Here is a 17,765-nt window from a genome sequence, read left to right as displayed (position 1 = left end):
TTTTTAGAGTGTTCTTTTAAAACCCTCTGCCAGGGGCCAAATGCATTTTATGAATGATGACTTGTTTGCTTCAGTGTGTAATAAATAGTATAAATAAAACTCTAATATGCATATAGTTTCTCATATTTGTATTCACTGATTTCTGTTTTTAATGTAAAAGTGCTCACTTTTTCCTGAACTTTTTTGTCAGATAATTGTGTTAATAAACAGGTTGTGTTTTGACCACTATTGAATTTATAACTGTTCCAACGTTGTTAGTAGTTATGAAAGGCAAAAAATAATAAAGGTAACATTTACTTGGATGTATGTGTATTTTGCGTCTTGAGTAAATTATATAGCTATAGTTTAGTAATATGATCCCAAAAACCAAATACGGAGTACATGATTTATTTATTTGCGTCTGCGCATGCGTCAAGCGGAAAGGCGGAAGTCGGGCTTGCTGCCGCTGCGACTGGCTGCGTGCTGACGCTGGCGGACGGTGGTCACCCGTTGCTGCTGAGTCCCCGTCCTCACCGCCTCTCGTCCGTTCAATGACGCCGACCTTCGCCTCTCCCTTCACGGGCAGCATCGAGCGATTTTACAGCCCTTGATGCGGTTCTTTTGGAAACAACACGTTCCTCGGCGACACGTTTGAAGGCTGCACTTGGACCACTGGTAGGTTCTACCACCGCTCTTGTCGTCAGCCATTAAGTGTTTTAGCTCCCGCGTTTTTTGAGTGATTAAAACTTGTCGTGAAGGAATCTAAATGGAAAATCTGGTTCTTAATGGGATTACGCGTTCCTCTGAGCGGCTTTAACGTGTTTTACTGTTGTCACGCTTGGTTGCGGCGAACTTCACTCCAAAAGACAAGACATGCTAGCTAGCGTTAGCGGAACCAACACAACAATGTCAGAATGACTCGGTTCAAGTTGCAAAGTTTGTAGTCGAAGCACACAAAAGTAATAAAATTCGTAATTCGACCAACACATTTTCTGGCAAAACTCTTCTTGGTGTCTTGAGATACGAGTGAGCCGTCTCCGTTTGCAGTCCGAGAAATTTTTGCTCCGACTTGCGACCTTTAATAGATACAAGCACTTGTATCACAACAACAAGAATTGAAATGTTTCGCTGTGTTTGCATCTGCAGCGCATCATGTGGAGGAAGGCGTCAGTGGCGGCCCTGCTGGCCCTGGTGGTGGGCTGCCTCTACCACGGTTGCCCCGAGCAGCTCCTCCAGTACATCAGCCCGGATGGCTTGCGATCATCCCCGCAGAGCGAGCCCCGCCTGGAGCGGGTAATTTCCGACGCCTGGGACTCGTTGATCACCTTGCCCGCGCGGCAGTGGAGCAGAGTGGCCGTTGGGTAGGTTTGACCTGCGGTTGCTGGACGTTTACTCCAGCGGCAGTATAATTTTGGACGGACCTGATGTAACGTTTCAGAGTGAATGCCTGCGTGGACGTGGTGGTGTCGGGGGTAGGCCTGCTGCAGGCGCTGGCCTTGGAACCCGGCGGCGGCCTGGATCACGAGGTGCTGCACTCCAAAGAGGACCTGAGGGAAGCCTTTGTCCATTACATGGAACGTGGGGCAGCTGCCGAGCGCTTCTTCAGCGACAAGGAGGTCTTCCGGCGGATCGCCCGGGCGGCCGCCGAGTATCCTGGTGCTAAGGTGACCCCCAGCTGCCTGTCAGAGGTCTTCTATTTGTACCGTCACTCACGCCTGAAATTTGAACTCTTTGTCCTGTAGTTGTACGTCGGAGGGAACGCAGCCCTCATCGGTCAGAAGCTCGCCACCTATCCTGAGCTCATGGTAAGCATGAATAAACAACATTGCTAATATTCATGGGCTGCAAGGACCAAGACCAAGCTGCAAAAAGAATAGTAGAATGCAAACTCAATCTACATCTGGGTGAAAATTCACTTATCACTGCAGGTTTTGTTATGTGGGCCAGTGGGACCTAAACTGCATGAGATGCTGGATGAGCAGATTGTCGTTCCACCGGGCTCCCTGCAAGAGACGGATGAATACCACCTCATCCTGGAGTATAAAGCAGGTAATATCAACTCATCGGACAAATTCCTCCTAAAATCTTTGTCCGTTCCTCAATGTTCCGACGGAATTTCTGTGACCAGGCGAGCAGTGGGGTTCTACCCGGGCACCTCAAGCTAACCGCTTCATCTTTTCGCACGACGTGTCCAACGGGGAGATGAGTTCGCTGGAGACGTTCGTGGCCAGCCTGGAGGAGTTCCAGCCCGACTTGGTGGTCCTGTCCGGGCTGCACATGATGGAGGGCCAGGGCCGGCAGCTGTGGGAAGAGCGACTTAAAGAGGTCTTGCGCCACCTTCTGCCTCTCAATATTCTCCATCGTATCACACATAAGCGAGTGGGCGGGTTCTGTCAGTCAATTTGCAATGTCCAGAAGGCTAAATGAATAAAAAGATTGACTTTCCCCTCTTGGCAGGCGGTGGCAGCCATATCGGATATTCGTAAGGACATCCCCATACACTTGGAGCTGGCGAGCATGACGGACAAAGACTACATGAACAGCATCATGCAGGAGGTACATGTTGGAAATGACAAAGAAAATAATGGATGGCCGTTCCATCATAACAGTTTACGGAAATGAATGGACATTTCCAATAACAAGCCGATGTCGACTGACTGTGTTCCGTGCCGTCTGTCTTTGTGTCTTCCTGTTAGCAGGTCATGCCTATCGTGAGCTCCGTCGGGCTGAACGAGCAGGAGCTGCTGTTCCTCTCGCAGGCGGGCGGCGGACCCCATGCCCACTTGGCCGGTTGGGAGGGCGTCCCCGCTGTGGGCCAGGTGAGCGACATCCTCCTGTGGATCCTGGAACGCCACGGCCGCAGCGACCCCTCGTCGGAGGCCGAGCTGACCCGCGTCCACTTCCACACGCTGGCCTACCACGTGCTGGCCACGGTAGACGGCTACTGGGCCAACCAGGAAGCGGCGGTGGCGGCGGGGGCACGCGTGGCGAGCAGCCAGGCGTGCGGCACCCGCGTCGTCGACGTCGCCAAGACGGAGCTGAAAGCGCCGCTCCGCTTCCACAGTTCAGACTCGGAGCCACGGGTGGCGCTCACCCTGGACCCGACGGCTCCGGTGACGGCCTGGCGCCGGGGAAACGTCACTTTCCACATGACGCCGGTGCTGGTGTGCAAGCGGCCGCTTCGGACGGTCGGGCTCGGCGACGCCATCTCGGCAGAGGGACTCGTTTACTCCGAGTTCAAGAGCCAGCAGAACTTCTGAAGACCTTCTGAAGACCTCGTGAGCGCGCGGGCGCTGTTGCGTCTTCCTCCCGACACTTTTACAATCCTGCCTGTGGACACGTCGCCTGCCGCCACCGTCGACCATGGTCGGATTCCTCACACGGGGGAGGGGGCGCCACCTCATCATCTTTACCTTGAAGGGCCTCGTAGAATTGGGCCCCAAGATCTTCAAGTACGGCGTGTGCCTTGAGATAAGTCACGCATATTCACATTTCAGGTCCAAATGCAAAACGTCACCAAGGCTGTGTCCACACACACACACACACACATACACGTAAAATGTGTCCCGACCAGAAATAACAGGAAAAGGGAACAATTATAACAGGAAGTGCATAAAGAGTAACATTTGTAAACTAAACAATATAATAATTGTTATTTGGTGAGAGAAGTTACTAGATGCCCCCCAACCCACCCCACCCTTTCCCAAGACAGTTGGCTTCTACTTTGAGGATGCAAAGCACAAAGTAACAATACTATGACCGTCCGTCATACTGGTCTTGCTCTAGAAACAAAAAAACATCCCTAATTTTTTTTTTCCTTCAGAGGAAGTCATGGAGTGTGGTCCTATAACATTCACATGTTTTAAGTAACAACACAAAATAAAGAGAAGTTAACAACTATGGAATTACACTAAAAGTAAAACTACTTCTATGCAGCACTGTCACCTAATGATGTTTGAAGACTAAATATTATGTGAATAGTAAGGTCCATTTGTGGTTCCGGTTCTTGTTACACTTTTCATCTTTGTCATCACTGGCATTGTGTGAAAATACACACACACAAAAAAAAGCCAAAGAAAATCTCAACAAGGACATCTTCATGTTGCTTTTTGCAGATACAATGCTTTGACTCTTGTTTGAATTTGGACGCCTGTTTTGGTTCAAGTCCAAACTGTTTAACTTTGGAAGTTCCACTGTAGTTTTTGGTTCACTGAAAACAAACTGAAAAATGTTTGACTTCATTTTTGTGCTCAGTTACCTCAGCTGGACAGTGAAGGCACTGAAGTTATGACGTCTTAATGCAAAGCCAGCACGGCAATTTCAGTTTATCACACGGGACTCTTTGCACTAGTAGAAAGGCAGGCGGGCCACAAAGGTGAATGTAACTCCGCCCCTCCCTAGCAAGTACAATCTAATCAGTTATTTGTCTCTCGTGTTCTTAACATGTTATTAAACTGTATGTAGTGTAAGTAATGTTTTATGTGCTAGCCTAACTGTGATGGAAAGAATATATGCGTGAACGAGACGACTTCATAATGATATGAAGAAACAATATTCCTATGTACGTACAACTTTTTTTTTCTTGAATCAGGGTGGGGAACCTTTTGTCCTATCGGGCCATTTTAATTTTCTGAGGGCTATACTTAAAAATATATAAGATGCAAAGATCAAATAAATGGTTTTTGTTATATACAAGCATTTGTTGTTTGTGTTTTGAGATGGCAGCATGATTTTCAACTTTTAAATTCAAGTTTTGTTATTTACTGAACATAAAGGGGGTTTTCTATACAACGAATTGGGTGATTAGAGTCTTGGATACGTCAAACATTAATAATAAAGCTGATTTGACTACAATTGTATTATATGTAGCCGACGTTTCTACTCCAGACCGACAGATGGCGCGCAAAACATATATCATGCTCACTTCCTGTTTAGCAACGACGAGGAAGACGATTAACCAATCAGGTGCGACCTTGCACACACTTGCCGAGGCTGCATCGCTTCTGTCCACGTGCAACAGCAGAAGGTACTTTTAACCAAATTAAGCTTGTTTATCTTATCATAATTATTGCCGTGTCATCTTTTGTCATCGGCCAACCACAAGTAAAGAGATGCCTGCGATGTTACAATCGTTTGTTTTCGAGAAAATGTGTACTATTATGTGTCTGGAGTGGCTCGTGCTCTCCGGTTAGCTTAAAAGTAAAACCAGCGGGCCGGACGTCTCCCCCCTCATTCTCTCTTTTGAAATATAATCGTGATTGTGTAGCGCTAATTTAATTAATATATGTATGCAAATGTGAACGACATGGTTTAATATGACGCTTAAAATATAAAGCAGAATTCTTGGGTAGCATGAGTGACACAGGCATAGGTTGGATAGACTACGTGACGTCACGTGTATGACCTAACTGGACACAACGAGTCAAAGGGTTGGATGGGTACTTGATAGTTTTAGTTTAGATTATGCTATGTTGCACCATATTTAAGTTCTCTCTTCGAGACAGGATTTGATTCAGTAACTTGTGTAATTAAAATGAACCATACTTTTGTTTAACTTGAATCAGTCCAAAGTAGGCTTTTTTTGCATGGCATGACTTTTTAATGTGTTATTTCTCATCGCTCAGCAATGACAGTGATGGTACTTTGATCCGTGGATAATGGTGGGGACGCGTGAAAGGAAAAAGCCCTCGTCCCGAGGGCTTCTGAGCAACTACCGATTGCTGTGCAAACAGGCCATGATGTTTCGGGCCCTCAAGTGTGCAAGCAAGCAACGCAGGCGGCAGGCAAAGAGGAAAAGGACTGATAGCCACAGTGAGCAACTAGTCAAAGACTCCAAAAGCAGTAGAGGCAATCCAGACAAAGATTTGACCCAGAGGAACACCTGGGAGGTGGACAGCGGGTTTTCAGAGGGAAGCCCACCAACCAGCGGCAGGAGCTCGCCGTGCTTGAGCACCAACTCCGCCTCTCTGGTGGCGCTGGACTGCGAGATGGTGGGCACTGGGCCAGGCGGGCAATGCAGCGAGCTGGCCCGCTGCAGCATCTTGGATTACCACGGCAACGTTCTCTATGACAAATACGTCCGGCCGTGTCATCCCGTCACCGACTACAGGACGCCCTGGAGCGGCATCCAGCCGCATCACATGCTAAACGCCGCACCCTATGCTCAGGCCAGACAAGAGGTGAGATGGGCCGACGGACACTGACGCAAACAAGAGCGATCCCAAAATAACTGCTAGATGTTGAAGCAAGTTGAGGACCTTCATTCAATTTCTGAATTTGCATATTGGCTGAAATTCCTCACTCCATTGGTTTTCTGCTCAAGACAAATCCTGAGCAGTATTGCTTTGGCGCCACCTGGTGGCCTCCAGTTGTCAAGGAATGGGCAAATAAAAAAAAATTGTGGGTGAGGCAAATGACAGTGAACATACAATAGATAATGTCGAACTTTCACTCCAATGTGTCCTCACATTTGTTACCCGTTATTCAGACTAAGAATAATTTTCAGTTAAATTCAGACTTATTTTCAAAGATGTCAATGAATGCTAACGTTTATTCCCTCATCCCCTGTAGATCTCAGACATTCTCCAAGGCAAGGTGGTGGTGGGACATTCGATCTTCAACGACTTCGGCGTTTTGGGTATCTGTCATCCGCGTCACATGGTCCGTGACACGGGGGCCACGCACCTCCTGAGACGCTTAGCCGGCTTCCCCAGCTGCCGGCGCGTCTCCCTGAAGATCCTGGCCGGCAAGCTCCTCCACAGACACATCCAGGTAGGTTAAGCACTTGGGGACTGTGCTTCTATTTGAACCTCAAATAAACAAGCACTTGTTCCAACCTGCCAGCTGGGACGTAAGGGCCACTGCTCGGTGGAGGACGCCCTGGCAGCGCTGGACCTCTACAAGCTGGTGGCCTGCCAGTGGGAGCAGGAGCTGCAGAACCTGCTGACGGAACACCACTCAGTAGCGCAGTACATGCAGGACCGGTACTGGCCCGTTGAAGACGACGACAACTCTGAGGCAATCGCTTCCTAATTTATTCTTGAGAGTTCCGAGTTCCTCTTAAGCGTTCTCTCCTCCGGGATGGCAAAAACGCTGATTGCACAAAAAATCACCGGCCATGTCTTTTGATCGAGCCGAAGCCGGTGAGGAAACACCGTCGAATGATGATTTTTGCCCTCTTTCTGACAGCCGGTATTAAGAACATTACAAATGTCATGAAAAGCTTTTTGAAGTGTTACCGTCATCACAAACAGGAAGTCGGCGTTATCTTCCTTGACACGTGCTGCTGTTGCTGCTCTTTTACCTCTCAATTAAAACTTGATAGTGATATTTAAAAATAAATGTTGTCTCCTACAATTTTTTTGGGGTGAATGTACCCTAAGTGACTACATGATTAGGTCCTTGTAAAATTTTGGGAATCTGTATAGTTTCATAAATTTAAATAAATATACCAGAAAGTTACAAAACTGGGTGTGTAGACTTTTGCTATCCAGCTCTATGAGAATGCCGTGCGATAGTTAGGTATACCTCATAATATGTGACCTCTGAGCATATATGAAGCCCGTGTGTGGAGGCTCTGACACGGGATGATGAAGCCAAAGCACAGTGGCCGCATTGTTGGGCCAATCCGCATAACTTTGTTCCTCAAATCGCTTTTTTTTTCTTGAGCAGATTTAGCAGATTACGGCTCGCCATCCCTCGGGGGGGGCGAAACATGTGCGGTACCGTGAGCAAAGGAGGGAGGGAGAGGATGCAGTCAGACTCATTCCAAAGCAAAAATAACTAAAAAAAATATAAGTTTTTATCCACCTGAAAATTCCTTTCAAAGTGGTTCATTAAAACACAAGTATAACATTACCAAAATTATTGAATGTTTTCTTTCACAAATAGGACTTTCTTGATGACAGAGTATCTGTGGCTGGTATCGGCATCCTCTGCGAGCATCGATACCTTCGAATGGGTTTCTCAGCCCAATCGGTAAGTCTTCACTTTCATGAAAATTCAAAGCCACTTTGAGTCTTGCCTTATGAAACGTTCATCAGACCAGAACACGTTGTAGAAGCTCAGAGTCACAAAGGGCACTTTACACAAGTCTTGGAGGAATGCAATCAAATCCCAAACATCCCTCCCTCGACCACTCCAAGACTGTATCCCCAACATTACATCACGCTCCACCACTGTGCAGGCTGAATGCGGGGGAAAAAAAAACGTGTCGTGCTGTAATCTGCAGTGACGCCACTAATCCCCACGCTACAAAAGTCACAGCTCGTTGCCCCCGTCCTGCACACGGACGCCTGACACTTCACTTTCGCCTCGAAACAGGTAGGCCTCCTCCTCATCTTGTGGGATTTGGATTTTTATACTAAATTTGATTTACATTTCCTCACTTGTTCAATATTCTATTTGTTTGCTCAGCAAAATGACTTGCCACAAATAATGTATCGCTGTTCATCTATCTATGGTAGCGACGTGAGGTGACAGGCAGAGCAATTACATGCTCGTCCACACGATGGCAGAAGAGAGCACCCTTTTTGAATGTGATGCTTTTCTTTTTAATTCAGAAGTGAGCATTTTGATTTGAAGTTTTGAACTAAATGTAATACAAAAAATAAATAGATAAAAGCTACATTTTATTCTATTTCGATTATATTCTATTTATTTTATTTTTCATTAAATACTTTCATGAACTGAGTCCATAAATGTCTGCTTTAAAATATTGTAGAAAAAAACAAAAAAACAAGTGCAATTTTTTTCTCACCCATTTTGATGTTGGGGGTAGTTTATGAATGTATTTTCTGTTTTTGCTATTGTGTTATTGTTTCTATTGCTATTGTTCCCCGGCCTGATTGAGCAGAATCCAAATCATGCTGCTTATATAAGAGTTGACCTCAAATCTGCCAGATAAATAATGCAAGAGCTAAATTTAGCATCGTACATCAAAATCATCATCAGGGCAAGGGCAGCAGTGGCATTAAGATGGATTCATTCCATTCAATTGTTCACGTTAAACACAAACACGCATTTATGACATTAAGATGTAATTCATTTCAATATAAAATGATGAACCCGCCTCGATGACGCATTGTATAAACTTCTTGTTAAATACTTCAAACATGAGGCACTTACTTAATTGGTTTTGTCATGCGTGTTTTTTCAGACTGAAGATCCAAAGTGTGACGCTCAGCGGACATGGCTGTTGTTGTGAGTATGCGCAAACCTGGCAAAAAAAAAAACTAAGCTCATTGTTAAGTTGCAGCCATTAATCGGCATCACGCCGCATTTGTGGGCCCTCGTGAGGCAGATTACTGCAACGCTGATTAACGCTTGCCTTCATGCGGATTAGGTTTATTTAAAAAAAAAAAAAATCACATAAGCACAGTGAGAGAATTTCTTCCATGAACTTAAAAAATACTTATAACATGAAGCTCCCCTTTCCATCTTCAGAGTGGAACTTACCGCATGGTGTCCGAGGAGGAGCAGGCTCTCCGGGCCAAGCTGGAGCGCCTCACCGTCAAGGACCACGGGCCGGTCTTTGGACCTTGCCCCAGTCTGCCGGACCACACCCGGCAGAAGGTAGGTATCGTGCTCCTGTTGAGGCCAACTTAAAAAAAGCAATGTCACATTGTCACGCAACAACACGCAGGCCAAAGACGAGTTGCAAGAGACGGACGACAAGCGCGTGTCTGCGGTCAAGGAGTTGCGGGGAATGATCAAGGAGAAGGCCGACGCGGGGGATGAGCTAGCCAAGGGCGTGCAGGACACTTTCGGGGAGAAGCCCGACAGCCTGCTGGTTCGCTTCATCCGGGCCAGGAAATACGACGTTCCCAGATCTTTTGAGCTCATGAAGGGTAACGTCCGCATCTGCGCCGCTCCTCATGGGCCACCATCCTGCATCTTTTAGATCTTTTTTTATCACTTGACCAGATTACATTAACCGGAACTTCCTCTTCAAGGTTACGTGCGCTTCAGGAAGGAGTACCCTGAGCTGTTTGAGAACCTGACGCCCGAGGCTGTACGCAGCACCATCGAGGCGGGCTACCCGGGCATCCTCCAGAGCCGAGACAAGTACGGCCGCGTGGTTCTGCTTTTCAACATCGAGAACTGGGACTACGAGGAGATCACCTTCGACGAGGTACGTTCTGACCCTGCCGATCCTTCTCCAGACCATGGAGACATTTTTTTTTTGTAGATCCTGCGGGCCTACTGCGTGATCCTGGAGAAGCTTCTGGAGAACGAGGAGACCCAGATCAACGGCTTCTGCATCATCGAGAACTTTAAAGGCTTCACCATGCAGCAGGCGTCGGGCATCAAGCCCACCGAGCTCAAGAAGATGGTGGACATGTTGCAGGTGGAATACCTTCACACTATACAAATTTACAGGAGCTATTTCTTCACATTCAAAAATCCAAAAGAACTGGACACTTTTGACAATGTCCACACTTGTCCTTCCAGGACTCGTTCCCAGCTCGTTTCAAAGCCGTGCACTTCATCCACCAGCCGTGGTACTTCACCACCACCTACAACGTGGTCAAGCCCCTCATGAAGAGCAAGCTACTCGAGAGGGTAATGTCTGAAACACCCCCCACGCCCGGTGCAGTGCCAACTCTCTGCTTGCCTTCTCTTCTCTCAGGTGTTTGTGCACGGAGATGAGCTGGAAAACTACTACAAGGAGTTTGACGCCGACATCCTCCCCGCCGAGTTTGACGGGAAAGCGGCCAAATACGACGGCAAAGCCACGGCGGCCAAGTTGTTTGACTAAAAGCCAGAGCCTCGTTTATATGCCAATGAATGCTGAGATGCTAATGTCGCCTTTGTGTTGTTGTTTTTGGGGGGGTCCAGATAAAGCCCACAAATCACCCACAAAATGCTTGTTTCAAACCAAAATGGCCGACTTTTCAATCTGGGCCATGAGTCCTTTTTTTGTGCATCCAATCAACTCAATTTTGTGTCGATTGGGACAAAATGGTGTCAGGTCAGGTTTTTCCTCCCCAAATGCAGCAGAGGGCGCTATTGAGTCAAAGTACCATTCATGATTTATATCTTGGAAGTCTGTGTTGCCCTACTCAACTGCAGATAGGGAAGGTCCTTGTAACTTGTTGGGCTTTGTTGGGACCCCAGTGAGCCTCCAAACAAATTATTTTAAAAACAGTCTGTCTCACATCAGTCCTTGTCCTTTTTGTGCCTAATGTTATCCATTGAAATGTTTCCCATTGTTCTACCTGTTGTACCAACACTCTCAATTGATTGTACAGTAAAGTGTATATACACGTGAATTTGGAGGCCTTTTTTTTTTAAATATTCGGATTAAAAACAATGGACTCGTCACCCAGCTGTCAATGTCAGGGCATATACAGTATGGACAGACGATCAGCTGGGGAAAAACGTTTTAACATCACGTAGAACTAAAAAATTGTGCCAATTGTCACCAAAATGAACGTCCCAATAGTTTGGATTTTATAGGTGTTGAGTGTTTTCCCACTCCATAGATGTCAATTATCAGAAATTCAGCTATAAGTATTTTTTTTTAAATAGCCTAAGCGACGTTTAACTTTTTTTTAAATGTTATACTGTTTTGTTTTTTAAATAGAATGTCCGAGGCAGCCGAAGACAGGGACAACATACAAATGAAAGCCTTGTAGATGTTATTGTGGTGCTGCAGTGCCCTCTTGTGGCGTTTCTGCGTTTTGTCACGTTCGTTCCGCGCGCGTTTTTCTTTTATTTCTGCAATTCCGAAGTTCCGGGTTACGTCTCGTCAGGCCTGTACTCGTGTCGCCAGACTAAAGGTAAATTGTCGACAAGTCCAAGCACATTCGTTTGAGTTTTATTAAGATGAAACGTTGTAGTTTACAGATTTATTTATTGTCCGTAGCTCTGCGATGTTACCAAGCTAGCTGTGTGGCTAGCATGCTAGCTGATGTTTGGAGTTTTTGAACTGGAGCCCCACAAAACTGAATTATTCACAGAATGAGGTAAGTGTCATTATTATGGGTGATTATACTTAAGACATGTTTTAGAAAGAGGTCATTACTTTTATGAGTAAAGCTAAGTGATTATGCATGAATATGTAAAGGAAGTGAGTCAATGAAGAAAAAAGTGCTCCCATTAGGTCAAGTAGTTTCTTTAATAAATTCATCAACAATTGAAAAATGCAAAATAGTTGCGCCAAGAGTCTAAAGTGCATAGTCAAAATTTTGTCCTGCAATAAAAACCGTTATCCCCAATCCAGTTTTAGGGGTATTCAAAAGCAGTGCAAAACCACTTAACGGGATTGTTGTAATTTTTGAGAAAACGCCGTTAAATCTGTCAACATCATAGTCACACGCTCCAACGTAAGGACATAGTTAAAATACTCTCACTTCCTCCCATACAAATAGACATAGCAACAGTTCAGTGGAATCACCTGAGGTCTTACAATCCAAAGAAAGACTAACAAATATTTCAGACCTCGGTCCAACTATAATTCTTCGGACTGAAATAATGCCGAATCTCTCTCCGTGTGCTCCTGGCTCAAATTGGGCTGGTTTGCGGCGCTTTGGGGAAGCCGACCTCTCTCCCAATGGCAGATAGCGTCGGCAAACTCCACAATGACCTTGTCCATCCACGTAAGGGGTTGAGGGAACAGCACGGCCCCTTCAAAGAAGCCCAGGTGGCCACCGTGTTGCGTGAGAGCGAAGATAACGTTGGGCATCTTCTCTGTCAGGATTAAAAAAAATAATAATGTTAACTGCTCATTTATCGTTACAATAAATAATTAATTTTTAAATAATAATAACTAAATAATTTGGATCAAGCGTAGAATGTTTCACCTTCCTGTTATATTTAAAATATACAGAAAAAGTAAAATTCAAATTTCCAATTTTTTATTTTCTGTTGAAACTATATTTTGCATAATTACTTTTGAAGGTAATATTTCTCATGCAGCGGGTTCCTCCTGTTCTGTTCCAAAAAGTGTTGTTAAGCAGAAAAAGTAAAAATAAAAAAGAGAAAGTCCGCTGCATATCTAATTGGGTCAGCCGCATGCGAGCAGACTGACGTCACTCGAGTCTGTACACGTTGGGTTTTAGGTTTCACGACACACGAGAAGACATAGCGACTTCTCCAAATGACCAAACCGCATGAGGCCAGTTAGCGAAGAACAAGTAACACAAATGCTTTATGATCTTCCCCATTTTTTTTTCTTCACATACCGCTGTTGTTAATATCGCCCCAATGACAGCTCACAAGGCAAAAAAAAAAAATCAACATGATAGTGTGACAGAAACAATCTGGCACGCTTATGTAGCGTTGCTGCTGTATTCCAAATTCAACACTAACCTGAGAGTGTGCGCGGGATGGCGAGCAGGGAGCGATGCACCAGCGGGTCGTCGGACGAGTTCATCAGGAGAAGCGGCACGGTGACCTGAGCGAGAGTTTTCCGACGTGAGTAAAATTTCTCGGCAATTGCGCTGCCGCCGCCGCTCACCTTGTTTATGTAGCGCACGCAGCTCTCCTGCTTGTAGTACTCATCCAAGGAGTTGTACCCGTGGAACTTCCTGCACGGATTACAACAACACATCTTGAGTCCCAAATTGCAAAAAAACGTGAAATTCTTAAATTGCTTTCGTTTTGCACCTCATGATGCTGTCGTCGATCTGCGCGAGAGACGTGGCGGCGCACAGTCGGCTCAGGTCGCCGTCGCTGATGTTGCTGGAGGTCACGCCCAGCAAGCTTTCCCTGCGCCACACGCAAAAAGATGTTTACGGGTCGCGACCGTAAAGCGGAGGACGCGCTAGCTCGTCCATCCCCCACCTGTGCGACAAGATCAGCTTCTTCAGCCTTTCGGCCAGAACGAAGTTGTACAGCCGTCGGCATTGGTCCCACTGCAGGAACGTTTCCTGTGCTCTGATGAGACACACAAAAAAAATGTATTACTAATTTATTTGCGACCTAAATAATGTCAAATATGAACCAAAAGTACCTGAGGGCGTTGTAACCCTGACAGACGCTGACGCAGCACAGCACTCGCTCCTGATTGGCCGGGTTCTCACCCAGGAACTTGCAAACGATGTTGCCGCCCAGACTGAAGCCCACCACCACCAGCAGCGTGCCGGGCAGCGCTTGCTTCACGTAGCTCACCATGGCCGCAAACTCCCACGTGCAACCTGGCCATGCAAAGCGCAGTTTGTATTGCTTTGATGCTAGTTCTGTTAGCCTGTCTATTGCGATTTGCACTGCGTGTTAGCATTAGGCTAGAGGACTTTGCTAAGATCATTTCTCCGCAGTTGCCGATTCGGGCTTACCATAGGTGAACATTCGCGGCGCCGTCAGCTCCATGTCGGGCAAGGCCCCCAAGTGGTTGAGGACGGCGCAGCGGTAGCCCCGCCGCTGGGAGTGATCCACAAAGGTCCGAATGTAGTTCTGCTCGCTGTGGTTGCCGAAGCCAGGGCAGATGACCATGGTGATGTCATCTGAGAAGTTTTAGGATTATTGTTTGTCATTTCAAAAGACTCCTTGTTATTTTCACCAATCTCACCTCCCGTGCAGTGTCGGACCAGCGCCTCAAAGAGGTCGAAACTGGCCGTGGCCCCGTCGTGCATGGGGAGGAGCTTGCGGACCCCGTGGGGCGTCGGGGTGCTCACGCGGCCCACCTTGCCGTAGAGCGCCGTCTGGATGTGGCCGCTCTTCCCCCACAGCAGGGGCGGAATGTATCTGCGGAGGAGCGCCCGCCGGCGTCGGATTACAGAACACATCTGAAAGGGCCGACCTGATGCTGACTCAGCACTTTGGGGCCCTCACATTCACAAATAGATATTGAGCCAAGAACAAACTGTGACTTTATGCGGTACGATGTTGCTCAATCGTTCCAGTTGGATTTCCGTCAGCGAAAAAGTAACAGAATGAGTCCGGGCTAGGTTTTGTGGCAGGGGAGGCGCGTGCAGGGCTAAGGAATTTGTGCACTGAACCAGTTTAGCAGCGTTAGTTTACTGCTTTGGATTAGGCAAAAAGCCCTAAAGTGATTTGCGCTAAACTTTGTCGATGGGCTGATGCATGAAGGAATTCTGGTGCCATTTCAGATCAAATTTGAGATAAAAAAATATCAAATTTGAGATAAAAAAATTGCCTTCCTTTTAGCAATATACGAAGGTGTCATAGCTAGATGATTCAAAAACAACTTTGAATCGCACCCACCAGCATAATTGTATCAATATTTATTTTCCAACATGACATCAGAGGAAAAAAAAAACGTCACTGTCTGAGGGAACCAACCTGCATAGAAAAACTGAAAAAGTTTTCCACTCACTCTTTGGTCAACAAGGGGCAGCACTTAAGGAGGTAGCGGGTGAGCGGCGTGTCCTGGTGGCTGACCTCCGGTGGCGACGGCGGACTCTTGAGGTTGAGACAGCGCATGAGGACGTAGAGGACAGTGGCCACCGCCGCCATCTTCACGCCGTCAAACATGGCCGGCAGCTCCGAGCCCAGGGCCGGGATGCCTCCGCCGTCTCCTCCGCCACCGCCATCCGCCAGTGAGACCATTGTAGTTGCTGGAGACAACATGCCAGAGGTGGGAAATTTTGCGTTCTTTGCCATTTTCTCCCAGTCCATGTCAGCACCATTGAAACAGAACCAAAGCACTTTTAAGTTGTAGTAACAGTGTTGACCCCTACATGGCAGACATTGCGTTACAAACCAAGACTCCACCAGAGAAGAAGGGAGCCAGGACCCAAAATGGAGGAAGCCGATTCACTAAAATTTTAACCTATTTGCCGAGAAAAAAACTATTTTGCTCTTGTTCCGACCTTGACGAGCACCTCAATATTGTTCCCGTTGTAATAAAACAAAACAAATGCAATGACCCATAAATATTCCGTTGCTCAAACAAATACCTTCTCTTGTCTAGCACTGGAGCCGAGGGATTTTTTTCCCCCCCTCTATTAAATCAGCCGCCCACATGACTTTTGAGTTGATCCTGTTAAAAGTCTCCAGACTGTGCACAATGAGAGCCTCGTGGCAGAAATGTCACAAACAGTGGAGTCAAATAAGGTTGTTATGGGTTAGGGTTATCAAAAATAAGACAAATATTACACATTTACAAGTCATCCAAGTTTTTAGGGCTAGGGATATATAAAAACTTTTTTAGCAGCCTGATTATATTTATAATCGTTCAAATTTGAGATCACTATGCGGTGTCAAATTCAGAAGACGGAAAATTGAAGTCAAGACAGTGACAGTTTGGCTCATTGCCATCATTTCTTTTTTACGAGAAAACAACTTGGAAGTCAACCAAACTAACTGGAGGCTTCCCTTTATGTCCCATTGCCTTTCGGGAACTGATTGTCGTGGTCCGTTGAACAACTCATGATCAGTGACATCATAAATAGGAACTGAAGCCAGAAAAGACGAGCTTTGTTCTTTCTGGACTTTGGCTCAAATTACGATGTTTGATTACACTGATAAAACAGAAACGAAAGTACAGTGCATCCATCGTACCTGTTGCTGGCGCCCCAGCAGACTTGTTGCTTCCTCAGCGGCCACTTCGATTACATTAGAAGTGCTTCGGTCTCGACTTCTTCGTCTTCTTTATCCCGTCACTCGGACCAACGTCACACACACGTAACACAACACTTGCCTTGAGCAAAGAAAGAACATTTCAAAGGACGTTGACGACCCCGGAGTGGCTTTCATGAGCCCGGATTCAGTTCGGTTCGGTTCCTCCCTCACTTGCCGCTTGTGTTTACAGCCCTCCGGATGCGTTCCAGCCCACGCAAAAAAAAAAGGGGGGGGGGGGGGGGGTCCGTGCTCGGGGTTTACCCCGCCCATGGACCCAGCGAAACGGCCAAATATCTCGAACGATGACGCGTTCACCCCACCCAGGATGAATCACGCTTATTCTTTTTCATTCATACGATCATTCTATTATCGACGCAAAAAAAGTTTGACTCGCTTTCACAACTTTCCAGACTTTTCTGTTGCGCTTGAATGCAACACAGGCAGTCATAAATATCGCATTCATGATATTTTTCATTTGTTACAAAGACTAAACAAGTATTCCGGAAACAAATTTTGCATGGATGAAATGAAAGAAAGACGTGATGGTCTTTGCGTCGTGTCTCGGAATTGTTGTGAGTTATGCCACCGCTTGAGGGAGCCAGACTTCTGCTTTATATTATGATGGCGTCAATATTTTCAAATAGGTTTAGATTTAAATATTGTATTGCTATTTTTGAAATTGTGATTCCACCTTAGCTAATTCTATTCTATACTATTTTTAATAACATTTTATTCTTACTTGATAAACACTCCCCTAACTCTTCATTAGGTACACACTCCAAATGTCATTTTTAACTCATACAATAATTTAAGAGAATTGTTCACTATTACTAGTTACTATTTCTGTTTTTTTATGATTTGTGTTAACAGTGACAGAATTATTTTTTCTTTTTTCTTTTTTTGCCACTTCCAGTGTATCTTCTTGTCGACTGCCTGGCTGTTCTAATTCCAGACAACCTGTGAGGAACAATGCAAGAAATCAGAACGTGAAACAGAACCATCGTCTTTTTCTTCTTGTGTGGTTGGACCAGCCGGGATGGATGCTTCAAAGTGCGGTCTTGGGCTTGTTACTAGGCTACAAAATCATGCGTGCAGATAACGTTCACACTCCCGCTGGTGTTGGAAAACATACCGTGTGTCCTCAGGTGAACCACAGAAGAGGAGGCGCAAAACCGCAAAGAATCGCAAAATCGTGCAATGTCAAAACATTTGCTGCTATGTCTACGAGAAATAATTAAATGAGACACAATCAAGGTTCT

General features: G+C 46.1%; 4 protein-coding genes and 1 long non-coding RNA gene across 6 annotated transcripts; 4 read left to right on the top strand and 1 right to left on the bottom strand.

Moving 5' to 3' along the window:
* Positions 1–421: 421 nt before the first annotated feature.
* On the top strand, positions 422–4,674 carry adpgk (ADP dependent glucokinase). Of its 2 annotated transcripts, none has more exons than XM_088379648.1 (8): positions 422–654; positions 1,126–1,340; positions 1,418–1,643; positions 1,722–1,784; positions 1,908–2,028; positions 2,108–2,304; positions 2,437–2,535; positions 2,679–4,674. In XM_088379648.1, the coding sequence occupies exons 2-8, from the start codon at positions 1,132–1,134 to the stop codon at positions 3,237–3,239; spliced, it is 1,476 nt and encodes a 491-aa protein (XP_088235774.1). In that variant the 5' UTR covers positions 422–654; positions 1,126–1,131; the 3' UTR covers positions 3,240–4,674. The 2 variants fall into 2 exon arrangements, with proteins under 2 accessions (XP_088235774.1, XP_088235773.1); XM_088379647.1 differs by having other exon boundaries at positions 2,676–4,674.
* A 207-nt stretch (positions 4,675–4,881) lies between these two features.
* isg20 (interferon stimulated exonuclease gene) lies at positions 4,882–7,320 on the top strand. The gene is made up of 4 exons (XM_088379515.1): positions 4,882–5,005; positions 5,604–6,158; positions 6,550–6,750; positions 6,823–7,320. Exons 2-4 carry the CDS (start codon positions 5,637–5,639, stop codon positions 7,009–7,011), a joined length of 912 nt encoding a protein of 303 aa, XP_088235641.1. The 5' UTR covers positions 4,882–5,005; positions 5,604–5,636; the 3' UTR covers positions 7,012–7,320.
* A 666-nt stretch (positions 7,321–7,986) lies between these two features.
* Positions 7,987–11,252, top strand: rlbp1b (retinaldehyde binding protein 1b). The gene is made up of 8 exons (XM_088379514.1): positions 7,987–8,301; positions 9,137–9,180; positions 9,424–9,552; positions 9,623–9,827; positions 9,933–10,111; positions 10,169–10,327; positions 10,432–10,542; positions 10,610–11,252. The coding sequence occupies exons 2-8, from the start codon at positions 9,169–9,171 to the stop codon at positions 10,736–10,738; spliced, it is 924 nt and encodes a 307-aa protein (XP_088235640.1). The 5' UTR covers positions 7,987–8,301; positions 9,137–9,168; the 3' UTR covers positions 10,739–11,252.
* A 365-nt stretch (positions 11,253–11,617) lies between these two features.
* LOC148396729 (uncharacterized) lies at positions 11,618–16,013 on the top strand. The gene is made up of 4 exons (XR_015858951.1): positions 11,618–11,762; positions 11,849–11,948; positions 15,275–15,520; positions 15,631–16,013. It is a non-coding gene; the product is annotated as an uncharacterized LOC148396729 (long non-coding RNA).
* Positions 12,082–16,728, bottom strand: LOC148396728 (monoacylglycerol lipase ABHD2-like). The gene is made up of 10 exons (XM_088377984.1): positions 16,447–16,728; positions 15,260–15,500; positions 14,492–14,667; positions 14,259–14,426; positions 13,937–14,120; positions 13,768–13,860; positions 13,591–13,692; positions 13,442–13,511; positions 13,294–13,378; positions 12,082–12,672 (listed from the first exon to the last, which is right to left on the bottom strand). Exons 2-10 carry the CDS (start codon positions 15,490–15,492, stop codon positions 12,434–12,436), a joined length of 1,350 nt encoding a protein of 449 aa, XP_088234110.1. The 5' UTR covers positions 15,493–15,500; positions 16,447–16,728; the 3' UTR covers positions 12,082–12,433.
* Positions 16,729–17,765: the final 1,037 nt, after the last annotated feature.

Source organism: Syngnathus floridae, chromosome 6 (assembly GCF_059516105.1).
Source record: "Syngnathus floridae isolate MCC-2025c chromosome 6, RoL_Sflo_1.0, whole genome shotgun sequence".
NCBI classification, from domain to species: domain Eukaryota; kingdom Metazoa; phylum Chordata; class Actinopteri; order Syngnathiformes; family Syngnathidae; genus Syngnathus; species Syngnathus floridae.
The sequence above is the reverse complement of the archived record's forward strand: the minus strand, read 5'-3'. Positions and strand labels throughout refer to the sequence as shown.